At 44.9% G+C, this 24488-nt stretch overlaps 1 protein-coding gene across 1 annotated transcript; it reads left to right on the top strand.

The window, feature by feature from the left end:
* Positions 1-12594: 12594 nt before the first annotated feature.
* Positions 12595-24198, top strand: YWHAH (tyrosine 3-monooxygenase/tryptophan 5-monooxygenase activation protein eta). The gene is made up of 2 exons (XM_084648963.1): positions 12595-13015; positions 22742-24198. Exons 1-2 carry the CDS (start codon positions 12929-12931, stop codon positions 23396-23398), a joined length of 744 nt encoding a protein of 247 aa, XP_084505089.1. The 5' UTR covers positions 12595-12928; the 3' UTR covers positions 23399-24198.
* Positions 24199-24488: the final 290 nt, after the last annotated feature.

Consider the following 24488-nt stretch of genomic DNA (forward strand, 5'->3'; position numbering starts at 1 on the left):
GACATACTAATGGTTATTTCTTATTTGTATTGTGATAGCTCCTAGAGGCCCCAATTAGGGACTGAGGCCCCATTGTGCTTGTCTATGTACACACGTTTAACAAAAAGAAAGTTCCTGCCCAAATAGCTTGTGTGTTTTTAAATCAATTATCTGTCCCTTCTTTGGCTATAATCAAGCTATCCAAATGCTAGATAAAATCTTGACTGACTTTGGATTTTGCCACTGTCAGATTCGGAACGGTCTTTGATTTTAAAGGAATGATGTTTGACATCATGTGACATGCCATTTTGCAAATTCATAGGAAAGGATGTGTAGTGGTGCAGGTGGCCCACTCCAGCAGGGGTTGGGGCAGAAGCAGCCAGGGAGGCTCTGGAAACCTGCAGCTAATTAGGGCGAGGCTTGTTAGGAGCCAGACAGGAGGCCGCTGCTGGGGCAGCCCAGATATAAGGGGCTGCCCATCAGAGCAGAGAGGAGTCTCTCCCTGACAAGCAAGGGAATCATAGAATCATAGAATATCAGGGTTGGAAGGGACCTCAGGAGGTCATCTAGTCCAACCTCCTGCTCAAAGCAGGACCAATCCCCAATTAAATCATCCCAGCCAGGGCTTTGTCAAGCCTGACCTTAAAAACTTCTAAGGAAGGAGATTCTACCACCTCCCTAGGTAACGCATTCCAGTGTTTCACCACCCTCCTAGTGAAAAAGTTTTTCCTAATATCCAACCTAAACCTCCCCCACTGCAACTTGAGACCATTACTCCTTGTTCTGTCCTCTTCCACCACTGAGAATAGTCTAGAACCATCCTCTTTGGAACCACCTCTCAGGTAGTTGAAAGCAGCTATCAAATCCCCCCTCATTCTTCTCTTCTGCAGACTAAACAATCCCAGTTCCCTCAGCCTCTCCTCATAAGTCATATGTTCCAGACCCCTAATCATTTTTGTTGCCCTTCGCTGGACTCTCTCCAATTTATCCACATCCTTTTTGAAGTGTGGGGCCCAAAACTGGACACAGTACTCCGGATCAGGCCTCACCAATGTCGAATAGAGGAGAACGATCATGTCCCTCGATCTGCTGGCTATGCCCCTACTTATACATCCCAAAATGCCATTGGCCTTCTTGGCAACAAGGGCACACTGTTGACTCATATCCAGCTTCTCGTCCACTGTCACCCCTAGGTCCTTTTCCGCAGAACTGCTGCCTAGCCATTCGGTCCCTAGTCTGTAGCGGTGCCTTGGGTTCTTCCGTCCTAAGTGCAGGACTCTGCACTTATCCTTGTTGAACGTCATCAGATTTCTTTTGGCCCAATCCTCCAATTTGTCTAGGTCCCTCTGTATTCTATACCTGCCCTCCAGCATATCTACCACTCCTCCTAGTTTAGTATCATCCGCAAATTTGCTGAGAATGCAATCCACACCATTCTCCAGATCATTTATGAAGATATTAAACAAAACCGGCCCCAGGACCAACCCTTGGGGCACTCCACTTGATACCAGCTGCCAACTAGACATGGAGCCATTGATCACTACCCGTTGAGCCAGACAATCTAGCCAACTTTCTACCCACCTTATAGTGCATTCATCCAGCCCATATTTCTTTAACTTGCTGACAAGAATACTGTGGGAGACCGTGTCGAAAGCTTTGCTAAAGTCAAGAAACAATACATCCACTGCTTTCCCTTCATCCACAGAACCAGTAATCTCATCATAGAAGGCGATTAGATTAGTCAGGCATGTCCTTCCCTTGGTGAATCCATGCTGACTGTTCCTGATCACTTTCCTCTCGTGTAAGTGCTTCAGAATTGATTCCTTGAGGACCTGCTCCATGATTTTTCCGGGGACTGAGGTGAGACTGACTGGCCTGTAGTTCCCAGGATCCTCCTCCTTCCCTTTTTTAAAGATTGGCACTACATTAGCCTTTTTCCAGTCATCCAGGACTTCCCCCGTTCGCCATGAGTTTTCAAAGATAATGGCCAATGGCTCTGCAATCACAGCCGCCAATTCCTTTAGCACTCTCGGATGCAACGCGTCTGGCCCCATGGACTTGTGCACATCCAGCTTTTCTAAATAGTCCCTAACCACCTCTTTCTCCACAGAGGGCTGGCCACCTACTCCCCATGCTGTGATGCCCAGCGCAGCAGTCTGGGAGCTGACCTTGTTCGTGAAGACAGAGGCAAAAAAAGCATTGAGTACATTAGCTTTTTCCACATCCTCTGTCACTAGGTTGCCTCCCTCATTCAGTAAGGGGCCCACACTTTCCTTGGCTTTCTTCTTGTTGCCAACATACCTGAAGAAACCCTTCTTGTTACTCTTAACATCTCTTGCTAGCTGCAGCTCGAGGTGTGATTTGGCCCTCCTGATTTCATTCCTAAATGCCCAAGCAATATTTTTATACTCTTCCCTGGTCATTTGTCCAATCTTCCACTTCTTGTAAGTTTCTTTTTTATGTTTAAGATCCACAAGGATTTCACCATTAAGCCAAGCTGGTCGCCTGCCATATTTACTATTCTTTCGACACATCGGGATGCTTTGTCCCTATAACCTCATTAGGGATTCCTTGAAATACAGCCAGCTCTCCTGGACTCCTTTCCCCTTCATGTTAGTCCCCCAGGGGATCCTACCCATCAGTTCCCTGAGGGAGTTGAAGTCTGCTTTCCTGAAGTCCAGGGTCCGTATTCTGCTGCTTACCTTTCTTCCCTGTGTCAGGATCCTGAACTCAACCAACTCATGGTCACTACCTCCCAAATTCCCATCCACTTTTGCTTCCCCCACTAATTCTTCCCGGTTTGTGAGCAGCAGGTCAAGAAAAGCTCCCCCCCCAGTTGGCTCCTCTAGCACTTGCACCAGGAAATTGTCCCCTACACTTTCCAAAAACTTCCTGGATTGTCTATGCACCGCTGTAGTGCTCTCCCAGCAGATATCAGGAAAATTAAAGTCGCCCATGAGAACCAGGGCGTGTGATCTAGTAGCTTCTGCGAGTTGCCGGAAGAAAGCTTCATCCACCTCATCCCCCTGGTCCAGTGGTCTATAGCAGACTCCCACCACTACATCACCTTTGTTGCTCACGCTTCTAAACTTAATCCAGAGACACTCAGGTTTTTCTGCAGTTTCATACCGGAGCTCTGAGCAGTCATACTGCTCCCTTACATACAGTGCTACTCCCCCACCTTTTCTGCCCTGCCTGTCCTTCCTGAACAGTTTATAACCATCCATGACAGTACTCCAGTCATGTGAGTTATCCCACCAAGTCTCTGTTATTCCAATCACGTCATAATTCCTTGACATCACCAGGACCTCCAGTTCTCCCTGCTTGTTTCCAAGGCTTTGTGCATTTGTATATAGGCACTTGAGATAACCTGCTCATTGCCCCTCATTCTCAGTATGAGGCAGGAGCCCTCCCCTCACAGATGTTCCTACCTGTGCTTCCTCCCGGTATCCCGCTTTCCCACTTACCTCAGGGAGGAGGATTGGCTCCCAGGGATAGCACCTGAGAGAGTCCAGTGTTGGGCAGGTTCAGGGGAGCGGATGGTGAGCTCTGGCTGGTTACCTGCTAGGCTGCAGGCCCCTGCCAAAAAGGGTCAAGAAGGTGCAAGGGCTAAGGGGAAGAGGTTCAGGGATGATAGGCAGACAAGGGGAGAGAAGGAGGGCACAGAGGCTGCTGCTAGAGGGTCCTTGGGTTGGGACCCAGAGTAGCGGGTGGGCCTGGGTCCCCCTTTTGCACTGCACCTGGCCGGGGAGGAGCATGGCCAATACAGACTGCAACTTGCCCCTGAAGTGAGGGGCTAGACTTTGAGTTGTGGTTGGCTCCTGTGGCGGGTGCAAGCCAAAGGACTGCCATGACTCCAGAAAGCAGGGAGAAAGAAGTAGTGGGCACTGCCAGAGGATATCGTTGAAGCGGGGGAGCAACGCAGGTCTGAAACAGCAGAGTAGAGCAGATAATGGGCAAGATGCCACTTGCAGAGGGCGCACCGGAGCTGGACTGACCTAATTCCCAGAGCAACCAGCGGGAAGCGCCGCTGTGGTGAGTCCCATACTTGAGATATTTTAGACTGAAGAATGGCCATTACACAGGGGAAGCAACTTTTTAAAAGCCATTTCATGAGAGTGTTAGTTTTTTGTGGGTAAATCTACATTCATATGACAGACTAATACAGATTATCTGGTTTAGCAGTTTAAATAAATACACCAGTTTTAAAAGTACATGTTCATGTGTGTTCCTCAAGAGTCTGAAACAGCTTCACATGACTCGAAAGTACACTGCAAGTTTCCAAAAGTGTAGGCACAATTTATAGGGCCAGCTAATTATTACTAGAGAGAACCCAAGCTGCAAAGTTTGTCCCTGGATCCAGCTCTTTCCAAAGTTTGAGCATTTGATCTGTGGTTTTGGTTTGGGCCCATCTTTTATTATTACAGATTAATGTAAGAATAAATAAGAATATCTCCAAAAAGTCTAATTACCCCTTTTTCAGAGCCTGATCCCACTCACAGAAAGCTCCTTTTGACATCAATGGGACTCTTGCATGAGTAAGGATTGGACTGATCATATTCATTCTGCTATGGTTTTAGAACTGATAACGCTGCCTTCTCTTAAAAATATATGCTAAACAAGAAAAGAAAATTAAGTCACAAAAGAACTACACTAAAGGACACAGAATTTGCCAAGCCTTATTCGACCATTGGCCTCTCAAGACCAATATCTTGGCACCAGCCATGATATGTGCATGGTTGATTCTTCAGAGGAAGACAGATCCTTCACCCCATAATGCACCTGTCTCTCGTCCAATGCTGCACATTGGGACAAGTCAAAATCCTATTGACAATCAGTTATATTTTTAAACATAAGATTTTATCACCCATATTTTATGCCTAATTACAGTTTGTTGTTATTGACCATAAAATGTATTTAGTCCCTTTTAAAAACTAATTACAATTAACATTAAGGGTTTAACCTAAACTCCTAGGGAATTTGAAGATAAGGCTAAAATTTAAGATTGACATAATAGGCCAAATTGTACTCTTGGTTACAACAGTGAAAACAATGGGATTGTACTTGGCATGAATGCAAGCAGAATTCACCCCCTGTCTATAACTCATATGAATGAGCTTTTCCCATTCTTGTTGGTAGAGTCTGTATGTCATCCTGCATTTTTAGGGAGGCAGTGTGGTCTAGTAACTCTGTCACTCACCTTCTGAGACACCTTGGACACTTTTCACCTGTGTGTGCCTCAGGGTATGACTACACTTAGGGCTGGTCTACACTTGGAACTTACTCTGGCATAGCTCCATCTCTTCGAGCTGTGAAAAATCACACCCCTGAGATATGTAGCTATGCCAATCTAACCGCTGGTGTAGACAGCATTAGGTCAATGGAAGAATATAGAAAAGTAGTGGGAGATAGATATATTAGCTCCAGGCTAAACAAATCCCTGGTACCAGGATAAGTGAAATGGCAGCTGCTCCAGGTCAATTAAGACACCTGGGGCCAATTAAGAACTTTCCAGAAGGCAGGGAGAAGGCTAGGTTGATTGGGACACCTGAAGCCAATCAGGGGCTGTCTGAAACTAGTTAAAAGCCTCCCAGTTAGTCAGGTGGGTGTGCATGTCAGGAGCTGCGGGAGGAAGTTGCGCTGTTGGAGAGGCTGAGTAGTACACACCATATCAGGCACAAGGAAGGAGGCCCTGAGGTAAGGGTGAAGTGGAGCTTGAGGAATTGAGGGCTGCTGTGGGGGAAGTAGCCGAGGGAATTGTACATGTCATGTTTCTAAAAGGTCAGCTGCCAGAGCTGATACTATTAGGGTCCCTGGGCAGGAGCCCGGAGTAGAGGGTGGACCTGGGCTCCCCCCCCCCACACACCTTTGCCCCCTGATTAATCACTGAGACTGGGAGACAACAGAGACTGTGGAAGGAAAGATAACTTCTCCTCACCTCCCTCACTGGCTTATGATGAAAATGGCTTAGTAGACTGTGACCCTTGTCTCTAGAGAGAGAAAGGTTATGTGCAGGGTCACGGTGAGCCTCTGAGACTAGCGAAATCCGCCAGGAAACACGGGACCCATGGAGGCAAGGACAGACTTTGTCACAACTGGTGTCAGGAGTGGGACTTCGTACACAGCGTGGCAGAAGAAAGAGGTTTTTAAAAAAAAGTGCACTGGGGTTTTGGATTTTTTTTTCTTTTGGTTTGTTTGTTTGCTTTGTGCATTGTGGGTAGTGCCACAAAGGAGGAGGTGGTAAGAGCTCTGGTACAAGCCATGGCAGCCCAGCAGGAGGCCACCCGGGTTCAGGCAATGGCACAACAGGAGGCTATGTGGCTACAGCATATTATTGATGAGCCAGGCGACCCAAGATCGTGCCCTCTTGAGAGAGGTGGTGGACCAGCTGAAGATCCTCACCACCCAGGCCCGGGGGTCCGATGGGACGCGAACCCTGAGGGCCATTGGTTGTCTGCCAAAGATGACGTCAGGGGATGATGTAGAGGCATATCTCCTCTCATTCGAAAGGACTGCTCAGTGTGAGGCGTGGCCTCAGGAGCAGTGGGCCAGCATTCTCGCCCCTTTTTTGTGTGGAGAGGTCCAGAAGGCCTATTTTGACTTGCCTGCCACGGATGCCACTGACTATACCCGTCTGAAGGCAGAGATCCTAGCACGATCGGGGGTAACGGCAGCGGTAAGGGCCCAGAGGTTCCATGAGTGGAAATACCAGGAGAACAAACCCCAGAGGTCCCAGCTATTCGACCTCATATACCTCGCGCGGAAGTGGTTACAGCCGAAGTTGTGCAGGCCAGAGGAGATTTTGGAGACCCTGGTCATAGACCATTACATGCGGGGACTGCCGCTAGATCTCCGCTAATGGGTAGGCCAGAACGATCCATCCATGTACGATGAGATGATCACGCTGGTAGAAAGACGGATGACAGCTAGGGAACTGACCCGACTACCCAAGGAAGGCCCCTTTTGAAGCAAGCACCCGACCCCAACCCTGGAAGGTTGGGCAGCCAAACCCCCGGGGAGTCCTAGGTGGAAGAAGGGGGGGGTCAAAAACCAGCGGGGACCCCAGAAGGAAGGGATTGGCCTGAGTGGGGGGAACTCTGGGACTGAACCCCCTAACCCCCGAGATAGGGGAGTGATTAAAAGTAATTACAGATGTTATGCATGTGGGGAGTGGAGACACATAGCAGCACAGTATCCCAGCACCGAGGAGCCTATGCAATGTAACTTGGGGGATTGGGAGGTCCAATGCTCCCTTATCCACCTCGTGGGGGTCGCATTAGCCCCGCATATTTACACCAGGCCAGTGAAGATAAATGGAGCGGAGACTGCAGTGCTTGTGGATTCTGGGAGTGCTATCACCCTCATATCGGGTAAGCTGGTAAAAAATAGTCAGCTACTACAAGCCAAATGCGTAGCAGTGACATGCGTGTGTGGGGCTGTGAGCCATTACCCCACCATCCCAGTGGAGATGGAGGTTCAGGGAAACCCCATTGAGGTGACCGTGGGCGTAGTTCCTAAACTCCCATATCCTGTAGTCATTGGGAGGGACTATCCAGGGTTTGATAATTTACTCCCCCTGGAGAAGCTGGAGGGAGGTGGGGACCCTGAGGACAGCGAATTGTCACCGGGGGAATGTCAACCCCCGATGTTCGCTGAGATTTCTCAGGATCTGTTCTCAGCCCCCCGAAAGACCCAGAAGACAAAAAAAGAGAGGAAGGCCATGAAGGCCTTGGGAACCCGGATCCTGACCCAGGGCCAGAAGACCTCCCTAGTAGGCAGATGGACGCGAGCAGCCAACAGAGAAACTTCCACCACAGAAGGTGAGCCAGAAGCTGCCCCCAACCATGACGGCAGCGAGCTGTTGGAAGAAGCAGAAGCCGGCCCCTGGGAGCTTGGGCAGGTTAGTCCCGGGAGAGAGACTTTTGGGTGGGACCAGGCGGAGGACCCCAGATATGATAACGCCAGGAAAGAGGTGGCCGAGATCGATGGGATACCCGTGGATGGAAAGGTCCGGGGTCCCAAACCTTACTTTATAGTAAAGAAAGATCTCCTGTACCGCATGGTGCAAATGCAGGAGCAAGAGATACAACAACTCTGGTGTCACGAAAACATCAAAAAGCCATATTGAGTCTCGCCCACAGTCACCTGTTTGGAGGACACCTAGGGGTAGAGAAAACCCAGGCACGGATCCTGCGTATGTTCTTCTGGCCAGGAGTACATGAAGATGTCTGGCGATACTGCACCTCTTGTCCTGAGTGTCAGTTACACAGCCCTCACCCGCACTTGCAGGCTTCTTTGATACCTCTTCCAATAATAGAGGTTCCTTTCGAACAGATAGCCATGGATCTGGTAGGGCCCTTAGAGAAGACAGCTCAGGACCACCAACATGTGCTTGTTGTACTGGACTATGCAATCCGGTACCCAGAAGCTGTTTCCCTGCGCAACACAGCTTCCAAGAGAACAGCTTCCAAGGCAATAGCTAAGGAGCTAGTACAGATCTTTGCCCGGGTTGGGCTACTCAAGGAGATACTGACTGATCAAGGGACACCTTTCATGTCCAAGTTGATGAAAGATCTCTGTTCATTGCTCCATGTACAAGCCCTACGGACCTCTGTATACCACCTGCGAACAGATGGCCTTGTGGAAAGATTTAATAGGACCCTGAAGGCCATGATCAGGAAAGTGGTGAGCCGGGATGGGAAAGATTGGGATACCCTATTGCCTTACCTTATGTTCGCCATCCGGGAGGTTCTGCAAGCCTCCACGGGTTTCTCTCCATTCGAACTACTATATGGGCGCCACCCTCGGGGCACATTGGATATAGCCAGAGGAGCCAAATCCCGGAAGGAACATAGTTGAGCATGTACTGCAGATGAGAGATTGGATAGCCCGAGTTATGCCCATTGTACGGGAACACTTGGAGAGAGCACAGGAGACCCAACGAACCCATTATAACCACCAAGCGAAGCTTCGACGGTTCCAACCAGGGGATCGGGTGATGGTACTGGTGCCCACAGCAGAAAGTAAACTGTTGGCCCAGTGGCAGGGACCCTACGAAATAATCAAAGCCGTGGGAGAGGTGAACTGTAAGGTGTGGCAGCCAGGCTGCTGGAAATCGGAACAAATTTACCACATCAATCTTCTAAAACCTTGGCATGATCGAGAGGCATACTTAATCATGCAGGAGACCCTTCCCCAGGAGGATAACTTACACGAGCAAGTGAGGATATTATCCAACTCGACGCCAATCCAAAAGATCGAGGCAGCCGACATGATTAATCGCAACCGAGATGTGTTCTCTACAAAACCAGGGTGGATGACTGAGACCTATCACCATATCCGCACGATCCCCGGAGCCAAGGTAACATTGAGACCCTACCGAACCTCAGCAGCCAAAAGAGAAGCAATCAAGGCCGAAGTAAAGAAAATGTTAGAATTAGGGGTTATTGAAGAATCTTACAGTCAGTGGTCCAGTCCCATTGTTCTAGTGCCTAAACCTGACGGTACCATGAGATTCTGTAATAACTTTCGCTGACTGAATGAAACATCCCAGTTTGATGCATACCCCATACCACGCATCGACGAACTGGTTGACCGACTGGGTAGTGCCCGATTCTTGACTATACTGGATCTGACAAAAGTGTACTGGCAGATTCCTCTGACCAAAGAAGCTAAAGAAAAGACCGCATTCTCCACCCCGGATGGGCTATTCCAGTACACCGTCCTCCCTTTTGGGCTACATGGGGCCCCAGCCCCATTCCAGCACCTCATGGATAAGCTGCTGCGCCCCCATACTAGTTATGCAGCTGCATACCTAGATGATGTCATCATCCATACACCAGACTGGGGAACCCACTTGGAGAAAGTTGAGGCAGTACTGCGCACCTTAAGGCGGGCTGACCTCACTGCTACTCCTGCTAAATGCGCCATAGGGCTAGCAGAGGCTAGGTACCTGGGATATATTGTGGGAAGGGGCATAATGAAGCCCCAAACGAATAAGCTAGAGGCAATTCAAAATGGCCCTGGCCGACACGAAAGAAGCAGGTCCATGCGTTCCTAGGCGTGGTAGGCTACTACCAATGGTTTATTCCCCACTTTGCCACTAGGGCAAGTCCCCTAATGGACCTGGTAAAGGCCCGAGGTCCAGACATGGTAAAGTGGACCGACACAGCAGAGGGGGCATTTACAGACCTTCGGAGGGCCCTCTGTAATGACCCCGTACTCATAGCCCCAGACTTTAACAGGGAATTTATTTTACAAACAGACGCTTCTGAGGTGGGGTTGGGGATAGTTCTGTCGCAAATGGAGGGAGAAGAGGAACACCCGATCCTCTACCTAAGCAGAAAGCTTCTCCCAAGAGAACAGAAATACGCAGTAGTCGAGAGAGAATGCCTTGCTGTCAAATGGGCTATGGAGACACTGCGTTATTACCTCTTAGGACAGTGATTTACTCTTGTGACGGACCATGCACCCTTCCAGTGGATGCAGCGGAATAAGAAAAAGAATGCAAGGGTCACCAGGTGGTTCTTATCCCTCCAACCATTCCAGTTCCACATACGGCACAGGGCTGGATGCCACCCTGGCAACGCTGATGGTCTGTCACGAGCATACTGCCTGGCGTCTCAAGTTGCCCAACTCTATGGTGTTGAGCAGAGGGGGGCAGATATGTGACAGGGCAAGGCCAGATTGCTATAGAAAAATAGTGGGAGATAGATATATTAGCTCCAGGTTAAACAAATCCCTGGTACCAGGTTAAGTGAAATGGAAGCTGCTCCAGGTCAATTAAGACACCTGGGGCCAATTAACTTTCCAGAAGGCAGGGAGAAGGCTAGGTTGATTGGGACACCTGAAGCCAATCAGGGTCTGGCTGAAACTAATTAAAAGCCTCCCAGTTAGTCAGGTGGGTGTGCATGTCAGGAGCTGTGGGAGGAAGTTGCGTTGTTGGAGAGGCTGAGTAGTACACACCATATCAGGCACAAGGAAGGAGGCCCTGAGGTAAGGGTGAAGTGGAGCTTGAGGAATTGAGGGCTGCTGTGGGGGAAGTAGCCAAGGGAATTGTACGTGTCATGTTTCTAAAAGGTCAGCTACCGGAGCTGATACTATTAGGGTCCCTGGGCGGGAGCCCGGAGTAGAGGGTGGGCCTGGGCTCCCCCCCCCCACACACCTTTGCCCCCTGATTAATCACTGAGACTGAGAGACAACAGAGACTGTGCAAGGAAGGATAACTTCTCCTCACCTCCCTTGCTGGTTTATGATGAAAATGGCTCAGTAGACTGTGACCCTTGTCTCTAGAGAGAGAAGGGTTATGTGCAGGATCATGGTGAGCCTCTGAGACTAGCGAAATCTGCCAGGAAACGCGGGACCCGCGGAGGCAAGGACAGAGCTTTGTCACAGTATCCACTTACTAAAGGAAATGCAGCCCTAACAGAATACTAAAAACTGTACAGAATCTATATTTGAAAGTAATAAATGGGCATGTTTTGGGAGTGGGTAGGGAATAAGCACACACCTTTTTTAACAACACTGCAATGCATGAGACTGAGCTTTTTGGATGCATGAAGTGGGATAACAATCCACTGCTGGTCTGCCCTGACTACAGTGAGCTTCAGGGATGGACAAGACAGCTACATTTGGGTTAGCTTTGGGTTGATCTTGATTTTATTTTAACTTTTATTTCTGCAGATGAACAATGTGGTAGCTAACATTTCTGCAGGCATGGCCAGCATCTGCAGGACTTCTGTAATATTGCCCATTAGAGGTAGTTTTTATGTACACCATTTACTTTGTCAATTCTGTAAATAAATATCTAATCACTATGAAATAAAATATATACTAAAATATAAATTAGTGCCATCACTTTTAGGCAGCATCATGTGAACGGCATATTCCCACTGACCCCATTATTGGAGGGTCGTAATAGCTGGTATGCAGGGTTTACAGTGACCAACAGTTTCAGTGAAATGGAAGAAAAAAATAGTATGTGAAAAATACAAAGCTTATATTGAAGGGAGAACTCTTGTGTTTTATTACACATACAAAATGACAGTCATACACAGCCAAAATCATGCACTGGAGAAAATACCCCACAAGCAATGGCTGTACACAGGAGAAACATTGTGCAAAATTGTACAGAGGAGAAAAATCTCTCACATTTGTAAGGCAAGGTATGATGCTTTGCATGAATGCTGTTGGCATACAGCTGACACTGCTGTTTGACCTTCTGAGGCATTAGTCACCAGCTGAGGGTTGCCTGGATATTGGCTAGTGGGGATTCTCTGCAGTGGTCAATGGATTTCATGTCAGCCAGGCCCTTCCTTTCTCAAGGGGTTCGCGACAGCTACCGTCAGTGCTATAGCTACAGTGTGTATGCATGGGCAGCAGGCCAGACCCAGCACCGCCTCCTTCCCTCAGCCGCTCTGCAATACCCCCTCCCTGTCTCCCACCTCCACCTTTGCAGCAGTAAAATGCAGCATTCGTAGTGCGCATGCGTTTGCCCCAGTCGAGTCCTGGTTATTTATAGTAAGTGACGTCACCTAGAAATAGAACGCGGGGGAGCAGCGCCTCCTCCCCTCCCCTGCAGTCTCCTGAACTCCGCCCACCCCTTGCTCTCACAGGGCGCAGGCGCGGGGGGGCGGTAACAGTGCGCGAGGCACAGAGCGGGGTGAGACAGGCGCGACTCGCGAGCTGTACACGCTGGTGAGGGAACAGAGCGAGCGCGCGATCTTCGCTCCGCTACGGTCACTGAGGTACCCACTAACCCCTGCCCGGCGAGCGCGACGCGCCAACGGCCGCTGAAAAGCCCGACGGTCACTGAGCGCAAGGCGCCAACGGCCGCGGAGTGAGCGCGTTCGCGCGCCAGGTAGCCCGTGAAGCGCCACCTCTCCCCTCAGTCCCCGCGTGAGAGGGGTGCCGCCGAGTGCCCAGCCCGGCAGTCACCACGGAAGCGGCCATGGGGGACCGAGAGCAGCTGCTGCAGCGAGCCCGCCTGGCCGAGCAGGCGGAAAGATACGACGACATGGCCTCAGCCATGAAGGCGGTGAGTGGGGAGAAAGGTGTTGGCGGCGGCGGCTCCCACGCGGAGGGAGAGCGGGAAGCTGCTCGAAGGCGGAGTTGAGGCCCCGGCGGGTGAGGCGGCTGTGGCGGGCCGCTGGGTCCCACCGGAGGGAGGGAGGGAGGCAGGGCGGGGTGGGGTCCGGCACCACGGCACGCTCGCTGCTGTGTCCCCTCAGGAGTCCTGGGTGGCGCCTTATAGCTCGGCACTGGGAGCCTGGGCTTTATCTCGGCAAAGCTGGGAGTGGAGGGGGCCGGTCCATTTTCAGCCGACGGAGCCAAAATCCCCATTGCTGCAGCGGGGTGTGCAGCCCTTCCGCTCTCCAGCTCCCCCCCGCCCCCGCACGCTACGGACACTTCCTCACAGAGGGGGTGTACTTGGGTGCCCCTCTTCCTTCTCTCTCAGCGGTGAGTGTCCGGGGCAAGCGGATGGACTAACACTGTCTCGTCCTGTCCTTGCTGGGGGAAACTTCCTCTTCCCCATCGATCCTGCCCCGCCCCTGTCTGACGCCGGCCCAGGGCCCCCCATCCTCTGGGGTGGGCGGGAGATGCTGGGTTTGACCTTGGAGCGTTGGTTTAGCGCGTCCAGCTAACCTGGGACCAGTCTTAAAGCTGTAGGCGTGGGCTGATGGTGCTGTGTGTGGGGCCCGGTCAGTTTCTGTGTTTAGAGGTGGGTCTGGAGAAGCCTAACATGGCAAGAGGACCTTTTCCTTTCTAGATGTTTCTGTTGCATCAAGAAGGCATGACTGGAGGAGGCCTTACTCGCCAACCTGGGGAGCTTTCATTCAAAGATCATGTAATAGCTGCATCCGGGAACATAATCACTCACAGCACAAGATCCTTCAAGACATGCCTTTCTTTTTCTCAGTGCTATATTGCCTACAGTCTGTACATAATTTTGAATACTGAAATGTATTCAAATAATATTTAAAGGTGGATTAAACCTGCTCCTTTTTAAAACGAAGCATTTAACAGTAACTTGTACTGAACAGGTAATAAATTAGCAAACCGAAAGTCTCATGTCTAAACTTCTCTTACTATATGTGAGATCCAGTGAAGAGTATTTTAGCTTTTTAAAATTAAATGTTGAATTAACATTCAGCATCCTTCCAGCTCGTCTGCTCTACCTAATTCTTATTTATGATCATATTAATTTGTACGGTGTTAGCCCCCAAATGCCCCGCCAGTTCATAGCCATGTTGTGGGGTGGTGCTATCTAAATAGACAGACAGTCCCTGCCCAAAGAACTGGGTTTCAAATGGAGTTCATATCATAACAAAATCAATCTGTCCAAGATCAAAAATGTTATGATGCATCAAATTCTCCGTTTATATCACACACCTTAAAATAAAAATTAAAAAACCTCTCAAATTCTGTTCGGTACTGATTTTTATGGTCTGCTTTGTATGTAATCTAGTACAGCACAACCTGTTATTTGGCTAATACAGTTCTTACACAGAAGGGCTCTTGCATATATCTGTAACAGAGCTATTATGTTTGAAGTGAGAAATTATATTAATGGCACTACTAGATTTGCTAATTGAAGTGGGAATGACTCTACCCTTAGAAATACCTTTCATTGCTCATTCTAAAAAATACTGAATTGGACAAGCCCATATACAGGTTTTAGTGAAGTCTGTTGGTGATCCAGGAAATACTTTGTAAAACTGGGATACATTTAGAAATACAAAAACGATAGCTGAAATATTTTTACTATTTAAAATTTCCTATTCAAATATTGGAATGCATGAAATTAGAACACAAAAGCAGAGTGGAGCTACCATCTTTCAGGAAATGCTGCGGATAATTAGTGTTTGTCTAATAGACCATTTTAAATTTAAAAATATTTTTCTATTTTTTTTATCATTCCGTCTTGTTTCAAAATCATTCGCCTTTGCTTTACCATATTTCCTTTGCCCTCCAATAATGCATATGACAGTGCAGTTCCTTTCGGGCTCTTACTTCAATATTTGGCTCAATGCATTGAATTTTGACAAAGGTGCTAATTGCTTCTTTAATGTATACCTCACATAAGCAATTAAAAACCAAACTAAAATGGAAGTTAAAATGTTTCCACTTTATTACACATGGTGAAATAACTTTAGTTATTCCTTGAATACAAAAGTAGTTCACTCCAGTTTCTCCAAATATATTTTTAATAAAGTGTTGGTTATCTGGATACTTTTTTGCAGGTGTTCATTCTAGAACATGCTGTAACTTAGAACATCCATTTTGGGCAGGTTTTGGGGAAAGAGTGGGAGCTTATATTGTCTTTCATATAAAAATGTATTATGTGGGCTCTTACAGTTACACACAACTAACACATTTCTTCTAATTTCAGTACGTATAACCTAAGTAAAAAGCTTCTGTCCTTTAAAGTAGCCCTTCCCCTGTTTTAAAAAACAAAAGCAAATATTTTCCTCTGTACATTAGTTTCTCTGACAATTACATGCAAAAATGTAAACTGACGTGAATATTCTTAAACTAAGACATTTCTTAATATGAGGATTCAAAAACACTTGTGTATAGTGGGAGAAATACATTTCACATTTTCTGCCAAAGAGACTAAAGACTTTAACAGCATGTTTCAAGTTAATGGTAGTTTTGTAAAAAGCTAGTTGATGTAGCAATTCTAATAATTTAAACCTTATAGGAAATACTGTATATTTGTTAAAGTAATAGAACAATTATTAACTGCCGTCGAGTTTTTCTTCTTGGCTGAATGCCAGCCTTTTCCCACCTACCATGATGAGTAGCAAGAGAGGAAGATAAGACTGCAGTGTGACATAGACAGTGAGTTTGGTTTTCTTTCAGAACCCTAAAGTTCCCTCCATGAGAAATACAGTCAAATGTACCTCTGTAAAATGGCATTTTGCCAAGGGGTGTGGCACATTCATTTAATAAAACCCTTCTCTAGGGCTCCAGCAAACTAACATTCCTTCTTCTGCTGGACTTCCGTATTGATGTTTTTAATTATTATACAGAGAACAGGAACAGGCCATAGCTGTGAAAAAACAGAGTAAATAAAAATATGCTTTTAGTATAAGAATGGCACTTCATATGTCTGATGTTTGAAAAATTATATGAAGAAGCAATATTGCATTAAATGTTTTGTTGTTCAAATGAATTTCAGAAATGGTATGAAATATTGACTAATAAAAAAAAGAGTTAAGCTTATTCTGCTATATACACCATGAGTTGTAGAACTCAAAATATATGAATTCTTGTACATTTTGCTCAAGATTTTGATTAGTCTGTGTTGCTATTTAGTGACACATCTTATACACTAATTAGAAATGAGTAAGTTAAGTAGAACTGAATTATTAATTTTGAGAGGAAGTAATCTTGAGTAATTCTTGTGAGATATGTGGACTACTGAACTCCTTGCCAAGGCTCACTGCAGATGGAAAAAATATATAGAACATAAATGAATATGGTAAGCACATCATTTTCAGTTTTTATCAGTATTTTTGTCTATCTAAAATAGGGCTCTAACTTAATTTTTAGGGAGCTGTTGAAATTTCCTTTTTCACATTAGGTGTTAAAGAATTTTGACAGATTTGCACTTTCAGTATTACATCCTCTGGCTCTTTTTTCTTTTTCCAGTGATTGTCCCTTTTTGGTAATATTGTGTGTGTGGAGAAGCAGGTAGCAGGGATGCTTTTGATGTAAGTAAAAACAACGAGGAGTACCCCTGCCTGCTGCAAGACTGTCTAGCGCTTTGTGCTGGTTTGATACTAAGGGTATGGTTTCAATACAGAGTTAACTTGTGAGATTGGCATCCAAGTTAGCCTGGCCCAGGTGTGAGCAGCCACACTGCAAAGCCATACCCAGATTACTGCGTTCTCACTGATGCTATTTGTCACCTGTGTTTCTCTAGGACTTTTGGGGTCCTATCCCATGTTCTTTGTGCTATGGTAAACTGAGCCTCTCTGAATCTTTCTGAGCCAGTTGTGGGAGAACTTGGGTGCCCAGTTAGTCAGACCTGGGGAGAAGGGTGTCAAATTGTAGAAAGGCATTGGAGAACTGTCAAACTCAATAATTTAGTGGATGTCCCCACTGCACAGTGGGTGGGTTACTACCTTGAGTTAAATCGGCAGCTGGACTTTAATCCACGCTCTCAGAAAGGCCAGCTAGCCTGAGTTGAAAGCGCAGGTAGACTCAGGTGAGTGGATTTTCTGTGTGGATGCAGGCTTGGCAAGCTGGTCAGTTGCCTAGTCAAAAAGGTTACTTGACCGCTGCTTATTTGACGGTCAAATATTCAGCAAGCATATCCTGATATAGGTGCCAGCCTATTTTTTTGATTGCATCATGGTGCCATTCTTTTTTTTTTCCGGGGGGGGAGTTAAATACTTATACCTCATTTACGAAAAACAAGTTACTTAACAGGGGTATTTTAACTCAGAAAAATGCAAAACAATAAAATTCTATCTGAGGCTAATCTTATTGGGGACCATAAAGTCTTATTCCTTTTATTACCGTTGTTTATGTTCTAATAAACTAGTGCTTGAAAATATTTGACCATTTCTGACATTATCTGATCAAGCCTGACTGGGCAATTGACCAGTTATTTTTGAATTGGTCAAATTTCCAGTCTTACATGGATTGGGGGGGGGGTGTTAGGGGCAACACCTGAATAAGAGCCTGAGTTAACTGGATGAAGACGCACCCTCAGTGGCTCGTTATCATACTCCTAGCACTGCTGTGACTTTTACCATAGTAATGCGAGAGCATGCTTTTTGCTGACCATCAGGTAATAGGTAATGTTTACCCACTGCAAAGCCCAAGAGTCCTCTATCTCCAACAAGAGATGGCTATGGGTATAGGGGAAGAGAAGCTGCCTTCTGTCTTTCAAGACAGTGTTTTTCACCCATGTGTGGGAGATGGTGGGGTTGAGAAGCTGTCTGCATGCCACAGACCTCTACATTACATCAAAATGTGTATCATCCACCATTAATGGAAATTTATTCCTGCAGTGGGTAAAGCAGGAGGTGACTTCTTGATAGCCACCTGCCTTCCATTTCTGCTCCCACAGTATACCCAAATGCTGTTGGTTACTGAAGCAACTTAAATCTGCAGGCCTGTAACACCCTGCTTCTCTCACTCTTCATGCACTGAAGTAAACTACAGGAGTAATGTGATTGGAACCTTGAGACTCCTGTTTGTTGTCCATCCATTTAGAAGGCTATCTGAGTGAGTGAACAATAAAATAGTTCAAAAAAACCCTTTCGAAAAACACACACTAGAAGAAAGCTGGTCAGGAAAAAGAAGATGGACAGAAAAAATGATATCCTGGAACATAGGGCAAGGGTGACATTAGAAAGGAGGGGTACCCATCAGTTGATCACAGAAAGGCAGGGAGTGCTGCTTCAGAAGTGTAGAGCAGTGTTTCTCAAGGACTGCTTTGTAGACCAGTGCCGGTCCCTGAGATTTCCCTTACACAGTTTAGGAAGACAGCAAGCTGGTCCCTGGAATCAAAAAGACTGAGAGACACTAATGTAGAGAACTTCTGCCATGAGCAGAACAAAAGCAGTGCTGAAATTAATTCAGTACACTGAATAGCCTCCTCCTACCATGAGCTGCTGCTGAGTTGCAGATTTTGAGGCCCTTTTCCTCAGTTGTAGACAACTGACAGGCCAAACAGCTGAGGTTACAGTGGAGTTTTACTCCATTCAGGCAGCCCTTGATGAAAAACAGGTCTTTCCAAAACTGTGTTGAGATTTAACAGTGTATGGTCACTACAGTTCTACACTGAGTTTAATGCAGTGTATGTACCACATACTGTATTATAGTCACAATTGTGTACAGAGGTGAATGTGCCCATGCCTATTTTGAAGGTAATCATGTCAGTGTCAGTTTCTACATGAAACTAATCTGATTATAACCCTGTGGTGAGGGAGGTGGGGCAGGGGACAGATAGATTTGGGAATGGTGTGGGTGTGTTGTTTTCACTTGTATGTATTGCTCATCTAAAAAAATATTTTCAGAATATGATTCCAGGTTGAAGATTCATGGTGATGCATAGATAGCTTCAGCATACAACCTACAAGATTCCATACCTGTCATGTCTGACAAAGGCAAATGTGAAGTGGTGTTGGGCCCACTACAGGGTGAGATAGTTAAAGGTACCCTGTACTTTTTTGTACTTTTTTTGTTTCCTTGATTTATAAAGACAGCCTGAAAGTGCTCTTTCTCTCTCACACACACTGCAGGTTTCAGATGTTTTCTGGAAGTTAATCCCTTAATTAAAGGAATGGGTGCTGAATCCTTGATAAAGCTCTTCTCTCAAATATTGTAGTTAAGCAGGTGTTATTAACAGTTTTGAACTAAGAATAAAAATAACTGAGTCAGTCAGGTTTCACTTCCTTGGTACTTGCAATCTTAAAATCTTACTTCTTGTTCCACCATCTGTAGCTTTTAAGGGCAGAAAAATTATTTATTTTATTTTTTAAACAAGGTAGGGGGGCAGAATGAATCTTTTAACAAAAATTCGTTCACTTTCAGGCTACCTTAATAAATCATAAAGTAACAAAAAAAGTACTCACAACGCTTTTTAGGCTTTTTATCACCTTTTTAATACCGTGACTTCTTGTAAAAAAAAAAAAAAAATACTTGCTTCTTTCAAATTGAATGCTAATTGTCCTTCATGACCCTGGCTTTGCACTCACTGTGGGAATTACATGTTTTGCCAAATGACTTCCCCAGTATGGATTTGCAAAGGGACTGTATCTATAGAACAGCTGTGTGGAAAGCAAGCCCTGTTTGTCAAACTATTTTTGGGATGTTGAAGTTACTAAGCTGTTCTTAGACTTCCTTTAATAGGAAAAAAATTCTTGAAATTTATGTATGGCAGACCAAAATCTTCTGATTACCTTTGGAACCACCCACTTAATCTGGCATTGGAGTATGATACAAAGACACTGCTGGTCTCCTTGCTTAGTGGTATTACAGCAATGGATATGAATTAGATGTCCATACTGCTTCTTCTGTATCTTTCAGCAGCCTCTGTTCCAGTTGACCTGCTTGCAGAAATGACTTGAGAGGTCTCCAGACTGTGGTGTTGAGGAAACTGCTTATTTGCCTTGAGGTTGCTGCTTATGTGGCATGCCACTGGATACTGTTCTGTCAGTTCCTCCTGGTCAGTACATAATAGGTCACTAGGAGAAATAGTTAGACAGTTTGAGCTATGTAGCCATATGTGCTGGTGATACCCAGTTCTGTCTTTTTTTTTTTTTTTTTAAATCAAATCCATTAGGTGCCTATCTGTGAGAGGATCCTGGATAATGTTTTTTCTCACAGATACTTCTGGCAAGGAGGGCGCAACCTTCCTCTTGTGTAATACAGGCTGCATTTAGCCTCATGTTTGTGACTTGTTTGTGCCCCTAAACACCTTTTTGGAGTTTCAGGTGATGCAGAATCTAGTGGCTCACTAACTGGTGCTTCTTGTGTGGAGCATGTTAGACCTGTGTTCTCGAAGTTGCACAGCCTCCTATTTTTCTTGTAGGTGTAATAAATTGTGTTCATTTTGATCTATAAAACCACGTGTGGTTTGGATCCTGGCTGTTGTGTAGACTATGTGGAAATTATGTAGCTTTATGTGGAAATTAAGATCTGCTGAGACACTTAATTCAGTTTTTAAAGTTGTTAGTTGTCAGGGGCTTGGGGGAAGGTGTTCTCAGTTGAGATCTTTCGAGTCTATGAGCTTTCCTGTGTTGGTCTGATAGTCAGTTTCACTTTTGCAACAGTCCCCTGAGTATTCTAGTTGCTCACTCTTTTGCTTAAGGATGGGTATATACATAACTTGAGTTTCTGTGTGATTGGCGAGGGAGAGTTCTTCAGTTATTTTTGTCAAATGGCTTTGTAATTAATGTATACTAATTTGCTGTCCAGTATCCACGTGTTATAATGCACTTTATTTTCAACTTTCACACTTTTAAAATTTTCATTATGCACACAGTTGCGGGGAATTGGGGATGCTAAAGTTTGAAGTGGAAAGGAGAGAGAAACTGAGGGGGAAAGATATAAAGGCAGGAGTATGAGAAGCATGAGCATGGAAAGAAATTGGACAGCTGATGGATTACATTAGCTTTAAAAAATATGCTATAGATACAGTGAACTGAGGCTAAACATGGTGTATCGTTTCTCTAAATTGCAAGCACAACCAATAGTTTTGCTTAGGTTATTATTCAAATTGTCTTTTTAAATGAAGATGTCATTAAAGAGGACTGTAGCTGGTTCTTGGGAACCTAGCTTTCCATAGGTTGCCTTGGAAAGTGATGGGGAGCAGTATACTCTGTGTTTGAGTCACTGAGCTGTAGAAACAGTGCATTATGGAGGAATGGGTAGCAAATAAATACTAAAGAAGTTAGTGTGTCTTCAGAGGTTCTAAATGTGGTGCAACCATTAGTGCCATGAGAATTCTAATATTTCATTAAGATGAACTGTTTTGTATTTGAAAAATTAGATGCCATTCTTGAATAGTTTATCGGTTACTGCGGTACTCTAGAAATATAAGTTATCCTCTTGAATTTGGTGAGGAGAACTTTAAATGTCTGATTTAGTTATTTGTAGCATGCCTGTGTATTGCAGTGTAAATATAAAAATTTCTTTTTGGCTTCATCTCAGTGGCAATGGGAAGCAACCATTTCCTTTGCCACATTAGTTTTTTTCCACAGTTGTCATAAATTTTTAATATAGTGTTGCTAATGAAGTATGCTTAGTATTGTAAACTTAGATAAGTCAAAACACTTGCATTCATCAAGAACCATTCTCCAGTTTAGAACCTCCAATTGTTTGCTAAAATAGAACTAATCCTAATCTATAGAGTTCAGAAACTTTCTTCACAAACTATAGTAAAGTGCAGTAAATTAAATGTATTATAAACATGCAATATTTAAAAATGTTACTATAGTCATGAGTCAGTATAAAAGTTGTAACAATTCATTTGTAATTATTGCAATATGTGTTTTTAACTTTTTTATTTTTTACTCCCAACGGACATTCCTCTATCTTTTGAACCTTCCAACCTACTCCATTTTATATAATTTCTTCCCTTGCCTAGCTTCAAAATCCTGGGTTACAACCACCATTTTAGCTGAAAACAGGACAAATTTTAATCAGATTGTATGAATTAAATCCATAAGACACAATAAAGGACGTGTTGTGGAGCAGTACAACCCAGTTCTCCTCCAGTGGCTGAGCATACTGTCTCCTTAGTACACACCTTGAATATAGAGAGGAACTGAATTGTCTGGCTGCCCTATACTGTGGCTAGGCGATTTGGCAGTATAACGCATTTGAATTCAATAGGAAAAGTGTAGTGTATTTGCCTTTTTGGAAAGACTTTCCAAATCAGTTGTCTTCCTCTTGAATACTTCTGCATCTTGCCAGTTAGATGAACACTGTTCAGTGGCTGTTCTTAATAAAGTCTCCTTGATAAGACTTAAAAGCGTAGTATATAAATGTTTACAAATACCTTAGGGAGGTGATATGGTGAAGTTTAAAGTGAAATATGAATTTTCTTAAAGGAATTGACTTGCACTCAGGTCTTCAATTTTGGTTAAACTGAACAAGAACACCATCATGTCTAGAAGGAATTTTTTTCCCCTTGCAGTTTCTAAGTTGGTATGATGGAAATATTGAATGAGGATTGCATTCTCTTCTTCCTCAATGTCAAGCTATTTTAAGTTGATCTTTCTGTGTATATTTGCAGGTGACTGAGCTGAATGAGCCCCTCTCCAATGAAGATAGAAACTTGCTGTCTGTAGCCTACAAGAATGTGGTTGGGGCTAGACGATCTTCCTGGCGAGTCATCAGCAGCATAGAGCAGAAAACTATGGCGGATGGGAATGAGAAAAAGCTGGAAAAAGTTAAAGCTTACAGGGAGAAGATTGAAAAGGAGCTGGAGACAGTCTGCAATGATGTTTTGGCCCTCTTAGATAAGTTCTTGATCAAGAATTGCAATGACTTCCAGTATGAGAGCAAGGTCTTTTATCTGAAAATGAAAGGAGATTACTACCGCTATTTGGCAGAAGTTGCTGCTGGTGAGAAGAAGAACAGTGTTGTGGAAGCTTCAGAGGCTGCCTATAAAGAGGCTTTTGAAATCAGCAAAGAGCACATGCAGCCCACTCACCCGATAAGGCTTGGGTTGGCACTCAACTTCTCAGTGTTCTACTATGAAATCCAGAATGCACCTGAGCAGGCCTGCCTTTTAGCCAAACAAGCCTTTGATGATGCCATAGCTGAGCTGGACACACTAAATGAGGATTCCTACAAGGACTCCACACTTATCATGCAGTTACTTCGAGACAACCTCACTCTCTGGACAAGTGACCAGCAGGATGAGGAAGCAGGAGAGGGCAATAACTAAAGAGCTTTCATCCTAGCCCTCCATCATCCACTTCACCATCCCCATTATCACCATCCCACAATATTTCCTTGCCAGTCTCACTAAATATCTAGTGCTAAGCATATCTGTATTGTCAGCACAGCTGTTCAGATCTGCAGTCCACTTTATCAGGAGGCAGTTTTGGATAAGTCTTCATGAGCATTGCTGGATTGATTGATTGAGCTGCCCTGTTTATCATAGTTGCACTTGAGTGGTGCAGAAAGATGCATATTAAAGAGGCATTTTAGTTTGCCTGTTGATCATAAAATATGGGCAAGAATAATAGGAAGTGAATTAATCAGAAATCTAATCTTTAAATTTTCCATTTGAAACAAGCTGATAGTGTTTTGTTAAGCAGTACATCTTGTGCATGCAAAGCAAATTAGCCACCCTAAAAACTTTTTCAACCGATGAAAACAGTTAAGCTGATGTGAAGTGACAACTTAGTTCTATTTATCAGTTTACAAACTATTCAGAATGTGAGGTTTTGGTAGCAACTTGTTTTTTGCCTCTTTAACTTATGATGTGCACAGACTTTCATTTAATGCAGTGCATCTACTTAAAAGTTTTGATACTTGTAACCTTTTTTGCAGTTGTTTTGAAAAATCATGAATTTATTTTTTGTAAACTCTTTGGCTGTTTAGTTGTCTGTGTTCTGACAGCGCCATGTCAGTGTTAGCCCATGTTAAGATGGATGACTCTCTGAGATGCCAGACTTCTAAATTTAATGTTTTGGAATTAAAAGAATAAAATAAAATGCTGCTTCGGAAATATTATCTCTACGTGAGCTGTCCTGTCATCTTTTCATAAGAATGGAGATTTATAGAGGTGTCCAGCTTGCAAAGATTTAAATTGTCCTAAATACATTGAAGAGAATGTAGCAATCCAAACTAAATACGTAACATTGCTCACCTATATCCCATTGGGGCTGCCAATTGCATATTCAGTGCAGCTGTAATGCAAGCCTGCCAGTTAATGTTTACAAGATTCTAAAGAGCATTACTTGTTGACTTACTAATTAGGTACAAAAAGACTTGTATTTATTGCTTCTGTCCATAATGACTTGTAGATT

This window comes from Lepidochelys olivacea, assembly GCF_965140295.1.
Source record: "Lepidochelys olivacea isolate rLepOli2 genome assembly, chromosome: 15".
NCBI lineage: Eukaryota > Metazoa > Chordata > Testudines > Cheloniidae > Lepidochelys > Lepidochelys olivacea.

Bases quoted from the DNA above. Each gene is read 5' to 3' on its own strand.
- YWHAH (XM_084648963.1), top strand. From the start codon at position 12,929: ATGGGGGACCGAGAGCAGCTGCTGCAGCGAGCCCGCCTGGCCGAGCAG. The intron at 13,016-22,741 runs GTGAGTGGGGAG...GTATATTTGCAG, and splicing joins TGGCCTCAGCCATGAAGGCG to GTGACTGAGCTGAATGAGCC.